This window comes from Lissotriton vulgaris, chromosome 6, assembly GCF_964263255.1.
Source record: "Lissotriton vulgaris chromosome 6, aLisVul1.2, whole genome shotgun sequence".
Classification (NCBI taxonomy): Eukaryota; Metazoa; Chordata; class Amphibia; order Caudata; family Salamandridae; genus Lissotriton; species Lissotriton vulgaris.
The window spans coordinates 1,062,090,479-1,062,107,254 of NC_141694.1; the positions used below are offsets into that span (position 1 = coordinate 1,062,090,479).

General features: G+C 45.3%; 1 protein-coding gene across 1 annotated transcript in view; it reads right to left on the reverse strand.

The window, feature by feature from the left end:
- Positions 1–16,776, reverse strand: part of FSAF1 (40S small subunit processome assembly factor 1) — a 138,534-nt gene that overhangs the window by 15,989 nt on the left and 105,769 nt on the right. The window contains exon 6 of the mRNA XM_086927132.1: positions 1,019–1,065. Coding sequence (XP_086783258.1) covers positions 1,019–1,065 — 47 coding nt within the window. The remainder of the gene's footprint in view (positions 1–1,018; positions 1,066–16,776) is intronic.

Below are 16,776 nucleotides of genomic sequence, written 5' to 3' on the forward strand. Positions count from 1 at the left end.
CAGGCAGGTGCTGGTGCTCCAGACTCCAGGGAAGGTGTTTTGGGGTTTCCTGTGTGATGCCCACTCACCCAACAGGGAGGCTACAGGCCTGGGTCCCAATTCCTGGTCCCAGGCAGAAGTCTTGCAAAGGTTCCTCTCCCCACACAGCCCATCAGGCTGCTCAGTAGTTTGGGGGTTTTAACCTCCCCTACTTATGGTCCTTTTCTAGACACAAAATGCAATTTAATAGCCATGTCTTTGAAGTTTTATGTTGGGGTTCTGCTATTCTGAAATGGACATCTTTCCCCTTTCTTCTTCCTGAAGGATGTCTGTCACCGCAGGCAGAACTCCGAAGCGGACTGGTCACTCCCTTGAATCTTGTTGTGGGTTAGAGTTCACACCTGGATCTCAGCCACAGTGATATGCGCATCAAAAGGTTACGCCTGGGATCCCAGCCCTACTTTTTTATGTGTGCAGGCCCGTTCCTTGTGCTCTATCATTGGATCAAAGAGCCCTTTCAAATGCACAGAGAGACTGGCTCTCCCATTTTCCAGTGCTTGTCCCCCCAGCTTACAGGAATGCAGCAATACACAAATTTGTCTGGGAGATTCCCCTACTCCTCATGATTTCCACTAGGCAGGCTTGAGCTTCCCAAAATAGAACTCAAGGTCCTCCATGTAATGTACAAGTGCAGACACAGTGGAACCCAGTGTATATACACAGCACACTTGCTGCACAGCACGGTTATACTCCTGTATTGTGCACCAAAAGCATAACTACATGCAGCAAACACATTCAACCACAACATGTAAAAGAAATGAACAGATTTAAATGCACCCACACTTGTAGAAGGTGCATCGAGACAACCGCTGAGGTTAATTGGAAGGAATTGTAGGGACACTTTCAGTAATAAGGTTCATACAATGTAGATACATGGATGACTTGAAATTCTACTGTTCTTGAGTTCACTTAAACACACACAATAGTAACACACCGTTAAAATGTACAAAAGCTGTATTTTTTATAGAGTAAGACTAACCTTTCTTCCGAGCCGTGTTTTCTTTTTCTTTTTGAGGGATTGATTTCCTGAAATGAAATACAAGGTAGGATTTTTAAGAAAGCAACAGCGTCAATAGCAATACAAAATTTGCAACGACCATTAAAGATACTATCAGCCGTAGCACCAACGTGGGCCTTTTCCAAGAGTATGAACCTTCAGGAGGTCAATGGGCGACACCTCATCCACCGCAGAAAAAGTTGGGAGGACCAACGATTGCCCCGATTCAACAGTAAAGGTCTTTTCAGTAGAAAAGCAAGTGCGCCATTTTCTTGCCTCCATGATGCACAGCCCTATTGGCGTGGCCTGCCCAGACTTAGACATGGGGTGCGTAGTCTTAGACCAGCGACAAGGGGGTGCTTTGATCACCTTTGTGACCACTGATGTTATTTATGTGCCTGGACAATGGTTTCTGTAACAATTCTAACAATGCTAACGAGTTTCTGCATTTAACTAGCTCAATATGATAACACGTCAAAATAATATATGTACCAATGCATGCTTATGTAAGAAGTATTTGCCAAAACAATAACTATAACTATGTTATTAGTTTGGGGACAATGAGCATCGTATGATTTAGTTTTTAACATTATTTATAGATTTGTGAAATGATACTCTATGAAAAAGTGGTGACTACCCAGTTCACTGTCTAACAAATTTATTAATGGCTATGGAATGTTTTGTACAGCATACAGGATATCCACGATATTTTCAGGACACAGATAGGAGTTTAGACCATGCAGTGGACTTTGCAATCCCATTACAAGTTAGATATTTTCAACATTATGCAGTATCTCATTTATTTGTGAGTTATTTCATGTGATGTAGTTTAATGAAATCACATGTATGTGGTGAACGGTATGTTGAATTTATGCTGTACATGGTAATTTCTGATAAGCTGACAATCACTGCTTTGTTCACGGTGCATACATTTGTTATGGGTAATGGTAACATGTCCAAAGTGCAAAGTACAGTCTTTTATATCTAATATTTCAAAAAGTCAGTCCAATTGTGTGCCATAAGAGTTTGGTACTTAGGGCCTTCTTTAGTGTTTGATGGAAAGCATACTCTATCGCAAATGTGTGCGATATCCCTTACGCCTTAATACAAGCAGCTTAACGCCTACAGCAATTGTGACATGACAGATGGGTTATCCGTCACATGTGTGACGGAGTGTCCCATCCAACAATATATAAATCAGACCCAGTGTTTTAATGGCCAACAGCATTACTTTCAATTAATCAGTATTGCTTATTGTCAGACCCCTTTCCGAGGGCCGTGGTGCACGCAGGGGTGGTTGAGGCCTTTTACTACCGATGTCCCGAGGCCCGACCTACTATGGATCCTGAGCAATTGAGTCAAGTACCCCTTTTGCACTTGACTGTCAGTGGTAGCTGTGGACGAGCAGTCAAAGACTCCCATAAAGAGGAGGGTCGGTAAACACGACTCGTAACTCATAGTGCACACAGAACTATCAATAAATCAATGTCCAGTCAAATAATCACTTTTATAATAAAAATTAGTTTTTTATTTTCAAGTCTACACATTCAAAGGAAGAGCAACCCTTATACGCAATAACACAATCCCCTTGAGGTTGGGGTTCTGAAGTTTGTGAGGCAAAATCCCTTTACCAACCTGTTCAGTGTAACATGGTTGGTGGCCGCATCCAGGGAATGCTCACTAGTAGGCCACACTCAAGTTTCCAGTTGACTTTTTAGGAATTAGTCAAAAGTGTCTATAGTGCTGCAGCACCATCAGCAGCTGGTTCCCCAGGGCCCCACAAGCTCAGTTCAAGTCTTGCCTACTCCTGCAGTATGGAATCGTTCAGCAATGCAGCAAGTGCCCTCTCTGCGCGCGCTTCCAAGTCCTGATCCTGATCGTAGAAGTCAGGCTGCTTGTGCTGCAGTCAGTAGCATCCAGCAGGCGCAGGCTCCCTCCCTTGATCAGCGCTACTGGCTTTTTCCAGCCATCAGAGCTGCTCCAAATCTGCGAAGATGAGATAAGTCACTCTTCTGAACAAAGCAGGGGGGAGAAGGGAAGATTCTATCTTCCAGCTCCAGACAGAGCCCAGTGAGGGTGCGATTTCATCTGGGGCATCCTTCACCATTATCAGGAGGATCAGTCAGGGGCAGGTCTTGTTGTGCAAGCACGAGCCTCAGGTCCTAGCTGCAATTTTCTTTCCAGTCAATGGCCAAAACTTCTGGCAATGCTTGTATCGGCAGACACTCTGGCAAACATGGTTGCCACTGTACTTTCTGGCCTTGGCACAGACTCTTACAGTGCAATCGCCTACACCATGGCGCACGCCCCCTTGAATACAGGGTTGCCGATCAAGGAGGACAGAAGTCTTAACTCTCTGGCAAGAATAAATTCAATGGTGCAGCACTCTGGCACACGGGGTTACCAATATGAGGTGGTGCAGGCCCGGCTCTTCCTCTATGGCCCTCTCTACACGGCTCAGGTCACGTGGACCTCTTCTGGCATACAAAGGTCGCTGGATTGGTCCTGCACATGTGTAGTGACCCGATCAGTGCCATTTCCTCATACCTTGCTCAGGAATCCCCTCAGTAGGGTCCCCATTGGACCTTGCTCTCTCCAACCCTCTCCTCTTTCTCACGGTGCACACAAGCAGGCAGTCGCTGGTTTTCCAGGCTCCAGGGGAGGTGAACATGGTTTTCCTGGATGATACCCCCTCACCCATCAGGAGGACTAGCATGCATTTACCCCCAGTCCCAGGCAGAAATCTGCTTAGCAAATGACCATGTTTGGAGTCTCAACCTTCCCTTCTTATAGTTCATTTCCAGACACCAAATGTGATTTAGGGTCTGGGTCTTTGAAGTTTTATGTTGGGGTTCTGCTTCTTTTGTACAAGTTTCTTTTTCTTTTTTCCTCTTGAAAGGCTGTCTGTCGCAGCAGGAAAGACTTCGAAGCTGATTGTCCCACAACACACGCCATGGAAGTGACCACATTTCATACCTCAGCCACAGTTTTATTGCATCAAAAGGTGGATCCTGGGCTCCCAGCCCTACTCTTTATTATTCCTTTATCAGCCCCTTCTCCTTCCTGAGGTGTGTACAGGCCCCTTCCTTTGTTCTATTACTGAATCAAAGAGATGCCATTTGAAGTGCAATGGGTAGTCTCTTCCTCGATTGTGTGTCCCACCCAGCTCACAGGAATTCAGCAAAACACAAATCTGGCTGGGGGATTCCTCTACTCCTCATGTCTTTACCAGGTAGGCCTGGACTACCCAAAATGGAACCCATGGTCCTCCATGTAATGTACCATTGCAGGTACACTTGCACTCAGGGTACTTTTACAGTACACATACTCTTCAGTACTGTTACCACTACAGACAAATACATTCAGCATTCACATTTACTCCATGCACACTGCTCAGTACTATTGCTTTTCTGTGTTGTAACGGGGTGTGTAATTTGGAAACACACATTCATTACCAGCACATACATACTCTGCGTGCTGCACACCACTTTACCCTTCACGTATTGTACTTTCCACAAGCACACATAAACTGAGCACGCTTTTATTGTGCATGCACAGCACTATATCTTGCAAGTAATGTATTCCTCACAAGCATACATATACTCAGCACATGAACTAATTCCACATGTACAACACAGTATGTACTGCTTTACCTCTATGCTGTACTATTCCAAAGCACACATAAATCTATCGCAGAGTCACAACTATTGGGCTACGCGGGACTCTACATTAACCTGATGGAGGCCGAGGGTGAGATTAACACATAGCAGTGGAATTTTAAAAAAGGTGAGTGATCCTGTAGGCCTTCCCACCAAAGGCGCAACAAGGAAAATTATTTTCATTTCTCATCAATCTTCAAACTTTTTAAGTATCTTGCATTCTGCAGCACACTTAGAACGAGGAATATGCCCTTAAGGATTTCTTTGGTGCAGGGAGGTGTCTCTTACTGCAAAAAAATATTCTGTCTGTAAAGCAAACATTACTCCATGTCGCAAGGGTTCCAGCTTTGACACTAGGCTGCTTATTGTGCACCAGTGAAGGCAGAGGGCAAGAATGCGCCATATCTTGATAGAGGTGGTACACGCCACTCTCTTTCACAAAGCACAGCACAGCAAACTGTCCTGCTTCGTTGCACTGTTTGAAAGAATGATAAATATGGGCCTTAGTGTGGTAGCTGAAATGTTGGAGCCCACACAGACACATATGTTCGCCACTCCCACTACAACCAGCAGCACCACCCTCACTCCTGTCTCCCGACACCAAGCCAGCACACACTCCGAAGACTGGCTTGGGTCTCCTTGACCCTCTTCCCTTTCCCTAGGTTTGAATCTCAACACTGGTGTCAAAAGAGCCACTTCAGATTCTTAGGAGCCTGTCTGTGGGGAAGACAATGTTGTTGGACTCAATCCAGGGTGTCAGTAAACAACTGGAGATTACAACTGGCACCCTGGAATAAATCCTTTCTGCCAAGTCTGTACAACTGAGAGGTACTGACACTTCTAGTGGCTCCGCAGGCCACGGTTTTCCAGAACCGCTGCTTCAATACCTCCACCAACCCTCATACATCCACTGTACCCCATCTCTCTACCTTTTAGCAATTCCTCCCCATGCCTCAAAACCTGACCATGTCAAAAGTCTTCACCATGCCCCAAGACTTCACCATGAGCAACCTGAACCTCAGATCACACCGGAACTGGAGAAAGGACAGACTTGCAGAGCGCTGCTTGCCGTGAGGGAAACGGCACCAGCGCCAGGACCAGCAGTACTATCCTGCACCATCAGCATCCACGGACGCCGTGACGGGAACGGCAGTAGTCACACTAGGACTACACTGCCCAGCAGCACTGGGGGCCGGCGCAGTCCTCAGACGCCACTAACGCGCCTGGAGGCGCCTTAAGTTCATCAAGCGCCGAGCGCTCCTGGGACCAACTTGCAGAGCGCTGCTTGCCGTGAGGGAAACGGCACCAGCGCCAGGACCAGCAGTACTATCCTGCACCATCAGCATCCACGGACGCCGTGACGGGAACGGCAGTAGTCACACTAGGACTACACTGCCCAGCAGCACTGGGGGCCCGCGCAGTCCTCAGACGCCACTAACGCGCCTGGAGGCGCCTTAAGTTCATCAAACGCCTCCCGCCTCGCGGGACGCGCGCGGGCAGCGCCGGGCTGAGCCCGGGCAGAGGGCGGGCCGTCTACAGCCGTCAGCAGCAGGAGGAGGCTGGGCTGGGCCCATCCCATTACGTCCGCGACAAAATCCCCTTTACACAGCTCGGACATCAAACCCTGTCCACAAGGTACACTGGAGTTTTAGCTGGGGGAACTTAGTTGTAGCTGTGTGTCATTGATAAGTACACCGGCCAAACACCAGTGCAATGGGCAAACGCAAATCCATGGAGGGGGGTGTTCAGCAGCCGAAAACAAAGAAGGGGAAAAAGACAAAAAAGCTTAATGTCAAGAGTGCAGATTCCACCCTGACACGTATTGAAAATCTTGTCGGTGATTTTGAGGAAATCTTAGCTGATAATACACCACAATTGGAGGTGATTACTACACTCAATCTAGAAGAGCCAGGTATAGGTAGAGGGAAAGTGATCCCGGATATTTTTAAAAGGAAAATTACTACTCCTCAATCCTTACCTATCTGTTTAGTACACACCCGCCCTGAGAACACCTCTGTGCTGGCTACAGTGGGTCTACCAGGCTCTATAGATGATGATCCTCTAATGGCTAAAAGTTATATCGCCGACAACGGGTCTTTACAGCCAAACCCTAGGGATATTACAATCCCATGTAGTAATAAATATGCTGTGTTGGAGGGGGAAACAGGTGATGCAGCAGATGTAATTGCTCAGGTGTCAAAACGGGGTGACATTGATAATGTACTAGACATTTGTGTTCCAAGATCGGAGGGTTGCCTGAATTGTTCTGGTTCAATTAAAGCTATCCTCTCTAAATTAGAGAAACTAGAACATGATATGGTGGATATTAAGAAAATTCTGACAACATTACACCATACAGGAAATGCAGCCTTCCCCAATAAAACCTTGCCTTTAGCCACTCACTCCTTTACCAATTTCAAATCCACCACAACAATTATTGCACACCGCCTCTAGCTCCCCAGCTTCTTGTAAGCGCCTAAAGAACACACCTCTAAGCACTAAGTCCTATCCAAAATCATATGCTGATACTATAAGACCTCAAGGGTTAGATCTCAAAAGTAAGCCTGGTCCTTCGACTGCCCCATCATCCAGTAATAGGAGGACGAAAAGAGATAGCCCGACCACGGGGAGCCAATTTTTTACACCTGGGCATAACCCTACAAGATCTGATAATAAGATAGTTTATATGACAGGGGTCCCAAAATTAAACAATAAACATGGTCATGAACCCAGGGATTCCTTACATAATAAAACCATACACTGGCTTAGACACGTCAGGGGCTGCAGATCCATCATTAGAGAAGACCTGATAAGTGTCAAGAGATTGTCCTTATTTAGTTCTAGTAGTGATTGCATTGAAATCCAATTTAATAACCATAGCATGGCGGATAATCTGGTGAATTTGGAGTTCCGGTCCTCTCCCCCTAGCCACTCTAACATCCAGATCAGACGCTTGCCCTCATGGTCTACTGAAGGGGCAGACGACGACTCAGGTCTTAATAGAATAGACTGACTAATTGGTATTAATTCTAGTTCACTTCAAGATTCTGTTTTTGAGGGGAACCCATTGGTAAATATCTCAAATGCACTGAGCGTTCCCCCGATTCTTTCCAGCTTGGACCCTCCAAATCAGATCATGAGAGGGGCAGGTGGGGTAGGAGAGGGCAACCTTGGAATAATCCATATTCTGTCCTGGAACATTGCAGGTCTCAAAAAGAAACTGGCAATCCCTGATTGGCATGAATTTATTAATAAATATGAGATCTGCATGTTCCAGGAGACCTGGAGTTTGGAACCCCTGTATATCCCTGGTTATTCCACCTTTTACATACCGGCAGTAACCCAAGGTATGGGACGACCCTCGGGGGGACCCCATATCTGGGTTAAAGTATCATTGAACTTGAATATTACAATCCACAATGCTAACTCAGAAGACATCCTCCATTTATCCTTTAAAGGGCCATTGAATGGTAGCAGAATTGACCTTTTTAATGTATATGCAAGAGGAGGCCCACCTCACCAAAACTCGGTTACAATCTCCTGTTTGGAAATGGCCTTGGCAGGTATCCCCCCACATTCTAACATCATTTTGGGAGGGGACCTAAACTGTACATATGAACCCCTATGTGTTGAAGATCTTTTAGGGTCCCAGGAGGAAGATATTAGATACTCTGTACCCCCTCTAAATCTAACTCCCATCAAGAGGTGGACGGTGAGGGCACTGCAAATCAATGCTCTGACTATGGAGTTCAATCTACGGGCACTCAATGGGAGAACCATTTCGGACCCTAGCGGGGCAATGACTTTTAACAGATTGAATGGGCCCTCACGTATTGATTACATTATCCTAGATGTAAATTCATGGGGATATGTTGTTGACATGAAGGTCAAGCAGATGCCTGATAGTGATCATAATCCCCTCTGTGCAGATATTAGATGGGAAACTAGCGGGAACCCCAGTAATATTCCCTTAACTTCAAAAGCAGTGATGCCTACCAACTGCAATCGGAAGCTCAAATGGAATAAAGTAGCATGCCAAGAGGATACATTAGCCGGCATAGGACTTAAAGTGGCTTCAATGGTGGTAGAATTTTCCCAGCTCAACTCCGCGCTTGATCCTGTAATCAGTGTAGACCTTAGAAAATCCTATAATGAATTTATAGAAAATATAGGTTCTCATTTTAAAATAAGAGGTTCCAAGGGAGGGATAAAATGTGTACCTAAAAAAGGTAATCCATGGTTCACTAAAGAATGTAGAGTCCGAAGGAATGCGATTTCCTTAGCCTTACAGAAAAAAGATCCTGTAGCAGTAAGGCTGGCCAGACATGAATATAAAAAATCTACAGAATCTGCCAAACGGATTTGGGAGGAGGAACATTGGCAGGAATTAAAAAAGGCGGCTTACCTAAAAGATTCTACTACTTTTTGGGCCCTAATAAACCAACTAACTAGACGGGGCTCAGATTCCATCCCTAATACCATAACTGAACATCAATGGTTCACGCATTTTTCAAATCTCTATTGCAGCGAGGTAAGGTCAGAGCAATCCCTGATTATCCCCCAAGACCCCGAGACAGTCCCTATCCTACCTGAACCTGCTGACTATTTTATACTTTCGGAAGTCCAGTCAGCCATTAAAAGCATAACCCGTGGGAAGGCCGCAGGCCCAGATGGGCTCCCCAGGCGATCTTATTCTTCATGACCCCCTCCTATGGGCCAACCTTATTCTTCATTTGATGAATTTATTGTTAAAAGGCTACCCAGTCCCAGATTCATGGAAGGGAGCGGAGGTGGTTGCAATTTATAAAAAGGGGGCGAAAGAGGACCCTGCCAACTACAGACCAATAAGTCTAATTGACGTCATCCAAAAGGTGGTTGGCAGGGTTCTTATCTCCAGAATGGGGATTTGGCTTGAAGAGGGGGACATTTTAACACATTTACAAGCGGGTTTTAGACAAAAAATAGGTACAATGGACCAAGTATTTAGATTCATAGCGACCTATTGGAAGACTGTTTCTATTGGTAAAGGGTCGTTATACTTGGCCTTCATTGACCTCAAGACCGCATTTGATTTGGTCCCCCGGGTCAAATTGTGGCAGGTACTGCACGAAATGGGCATCCCATGTTACCTCTTGGAACTAATCAAAAGATTACATGATGGTACATACGCGAGAATCAGATGGGGGAATGAAGGTCAGCTGACAGCGAAAATACCTGTGCAGAGGGGGGTCCGCCAAGGGTGTGTGATGGCTCCGACTTTGTTCTCCCTCTTTATAAATGGGGTGGCAGACCATTTGAGGGAGGACCCAGCGGATGCCCCCACCCTGGCTGGAGAAAAAACACCTACCCTCCTCTTTGCTGATGACACTCTCCTCATGTCTAAAACCCCCTCTGGTCTTCAGAAACTTCTAGACAGGTTTAGTGGCTTTTGTAAAGATCGTGGCCTCATAATCAACACCACCAAAACCAAATTGATGGTTTTGTCTAGAAATAAAAAATTGAAGAAAATTCATATTGCATTGGATGGTACCTTATTGGAGGAGGTTAATGCATTTGATTACCTTGGGGTCAGAATAAATCGTAAGATGAACTGGGATGCTCATATTGCCAAGATGCTGCTTAACTTTAAAAGGGTGACAGGAGCAATTGCTAGAGACCACCGTTTGACATCCAGCAAACCTATTAGCCCTGTCCTAGCAGTGTATGAGGGCAAGGCGCTTTCTGCTGCAACCTATGGCTCCGAACTTTGGGGGTTCGAAAGAATTACTGATTTAGCTACAGCTGAGCATAAATTTATGAGAGAGCTAGTGGGCCTCCCGGTCTCCACCCCTATTAAACCGCTACTCTATGATTTGGGACGTCGCTCCATTAAAGACATTGTCGGTCTCCGACCTTTATTATATTGGGTCCGCTTAAGAAGGACGCCGGACCTTAGCCACTATGCTGCAGTCCTCGACGAACTTATTGAGTTGAATGGTTTTGGGGTGATCCCCTGGCTGAAAAATTTAAGGGACTTGGTGTTTAACATGGGACTTAAAGAAGAATGGCTATCTCAGCAGCCGCCGCCGAAAGACATTGTTAAAAAGTTGTATTGGGTGAGGATTCAAGAAAGGGACTCGTCAAACCCGAAGTGGGGTGCTTTAACTGATCAATTTTTATTACATAAGCCTATACCGAAGCTGGAGCCATTCCTTGATTTTATCACCTTACCAAGAGACAGATCTCTGTTCCTCAAAATGCGGCATGGCACCTTACCCCTGAATATCTTTACCAGCAGGTGGAAAAATTTCAAACATCACCAAATGGCATGTCCGGGGTGCCCTAATCCTACTGAAACGCTTGGGCACTTCCTGTTTGCCTGTAGAGCATACAAGGGGGCAAGGAAAAGATGGCTACGCCCAGTATGCAGAGAATTGGGGACACGGCAGTGTTCAGTGGCTCTTCGCATTTTGACAACGGACACTTCCTCGATGTTGATAATTGCCGGGGTTGCAAAATTTCTGGGAAGTGCATGGCAAATACGATCTAAGCTGGTGCGATTGAGTACTGGGTAGTCATTCAAATCCTGTTAAATTGTTTGAATTAGCACTTTACCTCCTAGCACCCTTTTTTCTTTTGCTGTGACGCACTCATTTGGGTTCCTCTCCTTTTTTTACTAATCTGGAATTTTTAGAAAAACCTATTTTTTAAACAAAATTTATATTGAATACTTTTAGCAACTTTTATCCCTTTTATGATGTAATAGTTTTTAATTCAATTTATGATGTATTTACTTTTATGATACTTTGCTATCGAATAAAGTACTACAACAAAAAAAAAAAAAAAGAAAGGACAGAACAAGCATTGGCATAGTCAATAGGTCTCGCCTTTGGGACCTTATAAGTGTTTTGCCATGCAACAGTTGATGTTGTTGCACCAAGGATATTGTGCTGCATAACTAAATACTTATAAGGTCCCAAAAGCGAGACCTATTGGCTATGCCAATGCTTGTTTCAGGATTACTGCCAATGTCTTATGTTCCTTTCTACACATATCATTCATGTGTGGTCTAATTCCATTTATTTATTCTTTTTCCAAACGTTGTCCTTGCAATAAATGTGCTTTAATTATCCACCCCAGCCAATAATACCTAGATGGATACTGTAGCTTAACTTCGCATCAATGCTCGGTGCTGTCCCGGCACACATTCATTTACACATGCTTTGATAACAGGCACAATTTATATACTGTAGGCTAAATGCAGAAAAACACGGTTTAAAGGGCGCTATCGAGGAACATTTTAAAACGTCAAAACTTTCATTTTGTCATCTTCCTTGATGACACCCGAATAAAAATCCCAGAAGTCGCACAGCCGTCCCTCCCAGTCCCAAATTAGAGAAATAAAATAGAGACATGAGTTTACCACAAATAAAGAGGGAAATCGGCATCAGGAGCTTCACACTGGGGCTGAGACAGTGATATCCAGGAGGAACGACCCCTCTCCTCTGCCCCCACCCGCCCCTTTTTACCTAACCTTTTTAACAAGCTTTTTATGCTCCGCAGAAATAATAAAACAAGATGAAGGAAGGGATCTCGGTCACTGGCACCAGGTGGGTCTCGGTGTAGAATGGCTTTGTACCTTGGTTCCAATAATGCCCTGCTCGGTTAGAGCATTGGTAGTTATGAGAGGGTGTGATCATGGTACAGCACTGGTTATGCAACTGGTTTGCTTCACACAGGGCTTTAGTAAATTCCAGAGGGTTTGGGTAGGTCAGAGCTCCACTTATGCCACTGCTATTCATCACCCTGGTTTCGGGGTGATGCGAGCTGGTTTGCTCGAAAGCATGCAGCTTCCACAGTGAACACACTGGTTACACAGATCCAGTGGCTTCAGTGATCAACTGTACAGGGCAGACCACGTGTGTCCTCTCTGGCACAGGTAGATCAAAAGGCTGTACTATCCTGGAGTGGATGTGGCTGAACGGTTAGAGTGGCCGACTCTGAAGCTGGGGAATCAGGTTCGAATTGGGGGGAGGCTCAAACATCCTGTGATTCTAGGCAAATCACCAAGTCTCCTCGTGCCTAAAAAAAACATGAATGTGTCCAATGATAATGCAACTGGTGCTCCTGTAAAGCGCCCCGACACCTCAAGGGTCGAGTTTGCACTATGTAAAAATAAACTGAACCGCCATCTTCCTACCCAGTGAATTTGTAGCCACTTGAATGAATACGGTAGAGACCCACATGCCTTTTTAATTAACGGAAATTACCTTTACCATGTTGCATTTATAGCCAGAATCAGTAGTTTGAAAAGCCCGAGGCAGCTCTCATCCTTCATATGAAAAAAAAACTTTAAGAAATAGAAGGTTTAAATGCACTTTCAACAGTAAACACTTTTTCACGTGCACAGAAGCCCAGTCCGTAATTTTTACATGCAAACAAGGGCGATGGGTTCTAATGAAAAGGACAGTCGACTGACTCACTGAAACAAGCATTAGGGCCATCAAAGCTGAAGTAGCCCTACTTGGCCAGTTAGTAGCCACTTCAGGATAATCTCCACTGACTGCTGCCCCAAAAGACCAATCCTCGACAGCCTAAAGATGCAACTTGAGTCTGCCAGATCCAGGAGTTTCCTTTGAGTCCAGTTTGGTCGCCCAGGAGAGACACCGGCCTCCACCAAAAGATAATCGCCGGAACCGCTGTGGACGAAGACCGATAGCACAGCCTCTGGGCTTCTATTGACTCAAAGAGGACTTCGAGGGACCACGGCCTCTGTGGCCAATGTCGGCCCACCTGGCCCGTAGACTGAGGAATAACCATAAAGGCATCCAGTCGACAGCACAGCACCCAGAGCATTTTCCATCTCCTGCATCCGCAGCATCAGGATCACTCCATTGAAGTCTATTATGGCAGTGTTATAAAGTTTAGAACTGGACTGGAAAATGCTTTGGTGTCTAGTAAACTGTCCAAATACTCCTTACTGGGCCCCCAGACCATCTCTCCATTGGATGTGGTCACTCAAGTTGGGCTGGAGTAGTCAAACACAACTCTTATAACTTTTTTAAACATTTACAAACTTTACAGTTACCAAAACCTGTATCTCCAGAACCCTCCAATGGATTTAGGACTCTAAAAATCCATAAAAATATAATCTATTTTAATAAATCGGTGTCGTATTTCTTTTGTGTGGCTTTCTAATTTCGTTATTTGGAACTGTTAAATAATTCACACGAATTCCTCTGTTTAAGCCTTGCTGCTCGAATCCAAAACTACCCAGGATGGAGTATCAGATTTTACAAAGAACAACGACAGGACCCAAGACAGTTTTTGCAAGTGTATTACATGGTACGTTCACACACCCATACCAGATAATACACCCAAATCCTCACAAAGGGTAGAACAGCTCTACCCAGGTTATGTCAAAGGAAGGAAACAAATACCAAAACCCTTGCTTACTCTAGTAATCTGACAGACTCCATGTAAAAAATTGTGTCTATAGGTTTTAACACAATGGAATAACAATCCACCCGTAAAGCCCACCATCCTTCACATATGTTCTTCACTATAAATAACCCCTACTGCTCTAGACATAGCTCTTTGTGATAAACAGAACAGACATAAGGCAATTCACATAAGCTTTTGCTATTAATCAATCAGGTCTGTAACCTTTATCACTGGCTTGTCACCATAATTAATGCTGGCCTATCATTGTTTTTTTTTTAAAAACAAGGGAACCCAAAGGTAATATTAGTAAGGACCTTGGGTGAGTTAATTGTTACTAAAGACAGCGGTCCCTAGACAAAATCAGGTAGAGAACAACTTATCAACATATGCTATATAGACACTATGTTGTTTGTCTAGCCAGACAGAATTTATTTGAAAATAAGCTTTGCAAATTAAAATAGTGACAAATACAAGTAGGACGCAACCTATGACCAACACATACACAACAGAGAAATGGAAGGAGGGGGTTCAGGCAAGGGAAAGGTGTCTGTATTCTGGTATGTTTTAGACTTGATTTTCATATTAGTACCATCGTACATTTTATCCACATAATTTAGTGACATTTGGTACAATTAGTGTCGTCGTTTCGATCCCTAGGCTTAGATACATGGAATCATCTTCAGGACAGAAATTAAAACGTGCCTGCGTGCAAACTAATCTATTTGTCAAACCAGGGAGTTCCTGGGGGCCTGCAATTCCTGAAATAGTGAGCAGGCTCTGACCTGAGTGATTCCTGTGAGTGAGGAAGGGCTCATTAAAAACCGGTCCAGCAGTTTTGCTGCGGTGAGACGACCATAGAGGAGCAGGCGCTGACCGGAGTGATTCCCGGGTTTTGCCTGATGGGGGGGAAGCCAAAGGCTGCCTGGTTCGGAGTCCTAGCCCGTGAATCAATGGGCTTGGGTGATAGGATTATACTCAATGAAAAAGCCATTGCGGGTGGCGATCACGGTGGGGGACGGAGATAATACTCGGGGGTGGCCTGACAGTGCAGCTCCAGCAGGGTAATCGTATTATATTGGGTATAAACCTTGCCACAGGGCAACCACCAAACATAAAACGTTTAACATTACAAATATGTACAAAATTAAATTCAATATGCAAAAGAATAGGTCTGTTCAAATAGGCAAAGCCAGCCCACAATATCGCAACTCGGACTGCTCAGCAGCAAACAGGGTCCTCCTTACCTAGAGACCCTGGTCTGGTACTCCGTCTGCGTAAATAATCTAAACAAATAACTAATAAGCACAGCCAGGAACTTGTTGCATCACGCTGGAAAATACCATGACAGGTATCACAGCGAGGTAATAGCAAGCTACTCTGGTCCACTGTATCCGAACTCAAACGCAATATTAGGGCACCCAGTACTATCTCCTGCCATATTGTTAGCAGCAAGTGGGAGGAGCACTTTGGGGTAAATTATGCAGCATCCTCCTCCTCCTCAGACATCTTTCCACACGACCTTGCTATAAGTTGAGGATGCCATCACTCAAGCATCAGTGGTAAGGCACCAGGACCGGACGGGGTCCCTATTGATTTGATAAAATGTAATGTTCCCTTCTCGGATCTACTTCTTACAAATGTCTTTAATAGCCTTGAAAACTCACCCCAGCCTAACAGACAGTACTGCTGCCAGTGTACTGGTCCTGCGTCCCGCGCTCGCCCACCAGGCAGCTTCAAGCAAGCGCACGCACACTCACTGTTGTGTTGTGCAGTGTGAATTAAGAACTTTAACCACCAACCAAGAAGAAGGGCTGCGGCCGCCACGATGATCACAAGCCCGCGCGCGTCACCAATGTATTGCATTCATTTCTCTCTGGTTGGATGGCACCGTGCGCGGCGGCAGGCAGCTAATTAAGAAGAGAAGCAGTCAAGTATGTGTGCTTTCATTTAGTCATGATCTCACACAGCCGTCCGGTCGGCAACAACTACTACCATAGTCTTAACCGTCCGCTCCTGTGACCTGCATGATGATTGACACTGAGTACACAGCAGTAAATAAAATTTTAAGAACCATCAATGACGCACGGGCGAGATGCGTAGACCCGGCCCTGTCAATTAAGTGCCGGTGCTAAGTACCGGCACAAATTAAGCACTGGGCAAGGTGCCTTTTGACTAGAGTGGTCTGCTCAATTCAGACACTCTGTTCATCACCACCCCCTTTTGTAAATCGATTTTGGCCACTATAGGTGTGGCAGGGTATACTCAGACATGAGTCCCTTTCTCACTGCTCCATCAGGATTCAAGCAAGCCGGGCCGAAGAGGCTGAAATGCCAGAAACCGGTCTCCGGTAGCTTGTCTCCTTTCTGGTAAAGAATTGGCTTGGTAGTTTAGTCTGCCCTGTTCCCATGATGCACTGGGCCAGGGACAGACTGATTTGCATATAGCCAGGTTCTGAGCTGGGATGGGGCAGTGAGATAAATAACGGTGATGGATCAAGCCCTGATCTTTGGACTGGGTAAGAGTGGTCTGCTCAATTCAGACACACTGTTCATCACCACCCCCTTTTGTAAATCGATTTTGGCCACTATAGGTGTGGCAGGGTATACTCAGACATGAGTCCCTTTCTCACTGCTCCATCAGGATTCAAGCAAGCCGGGC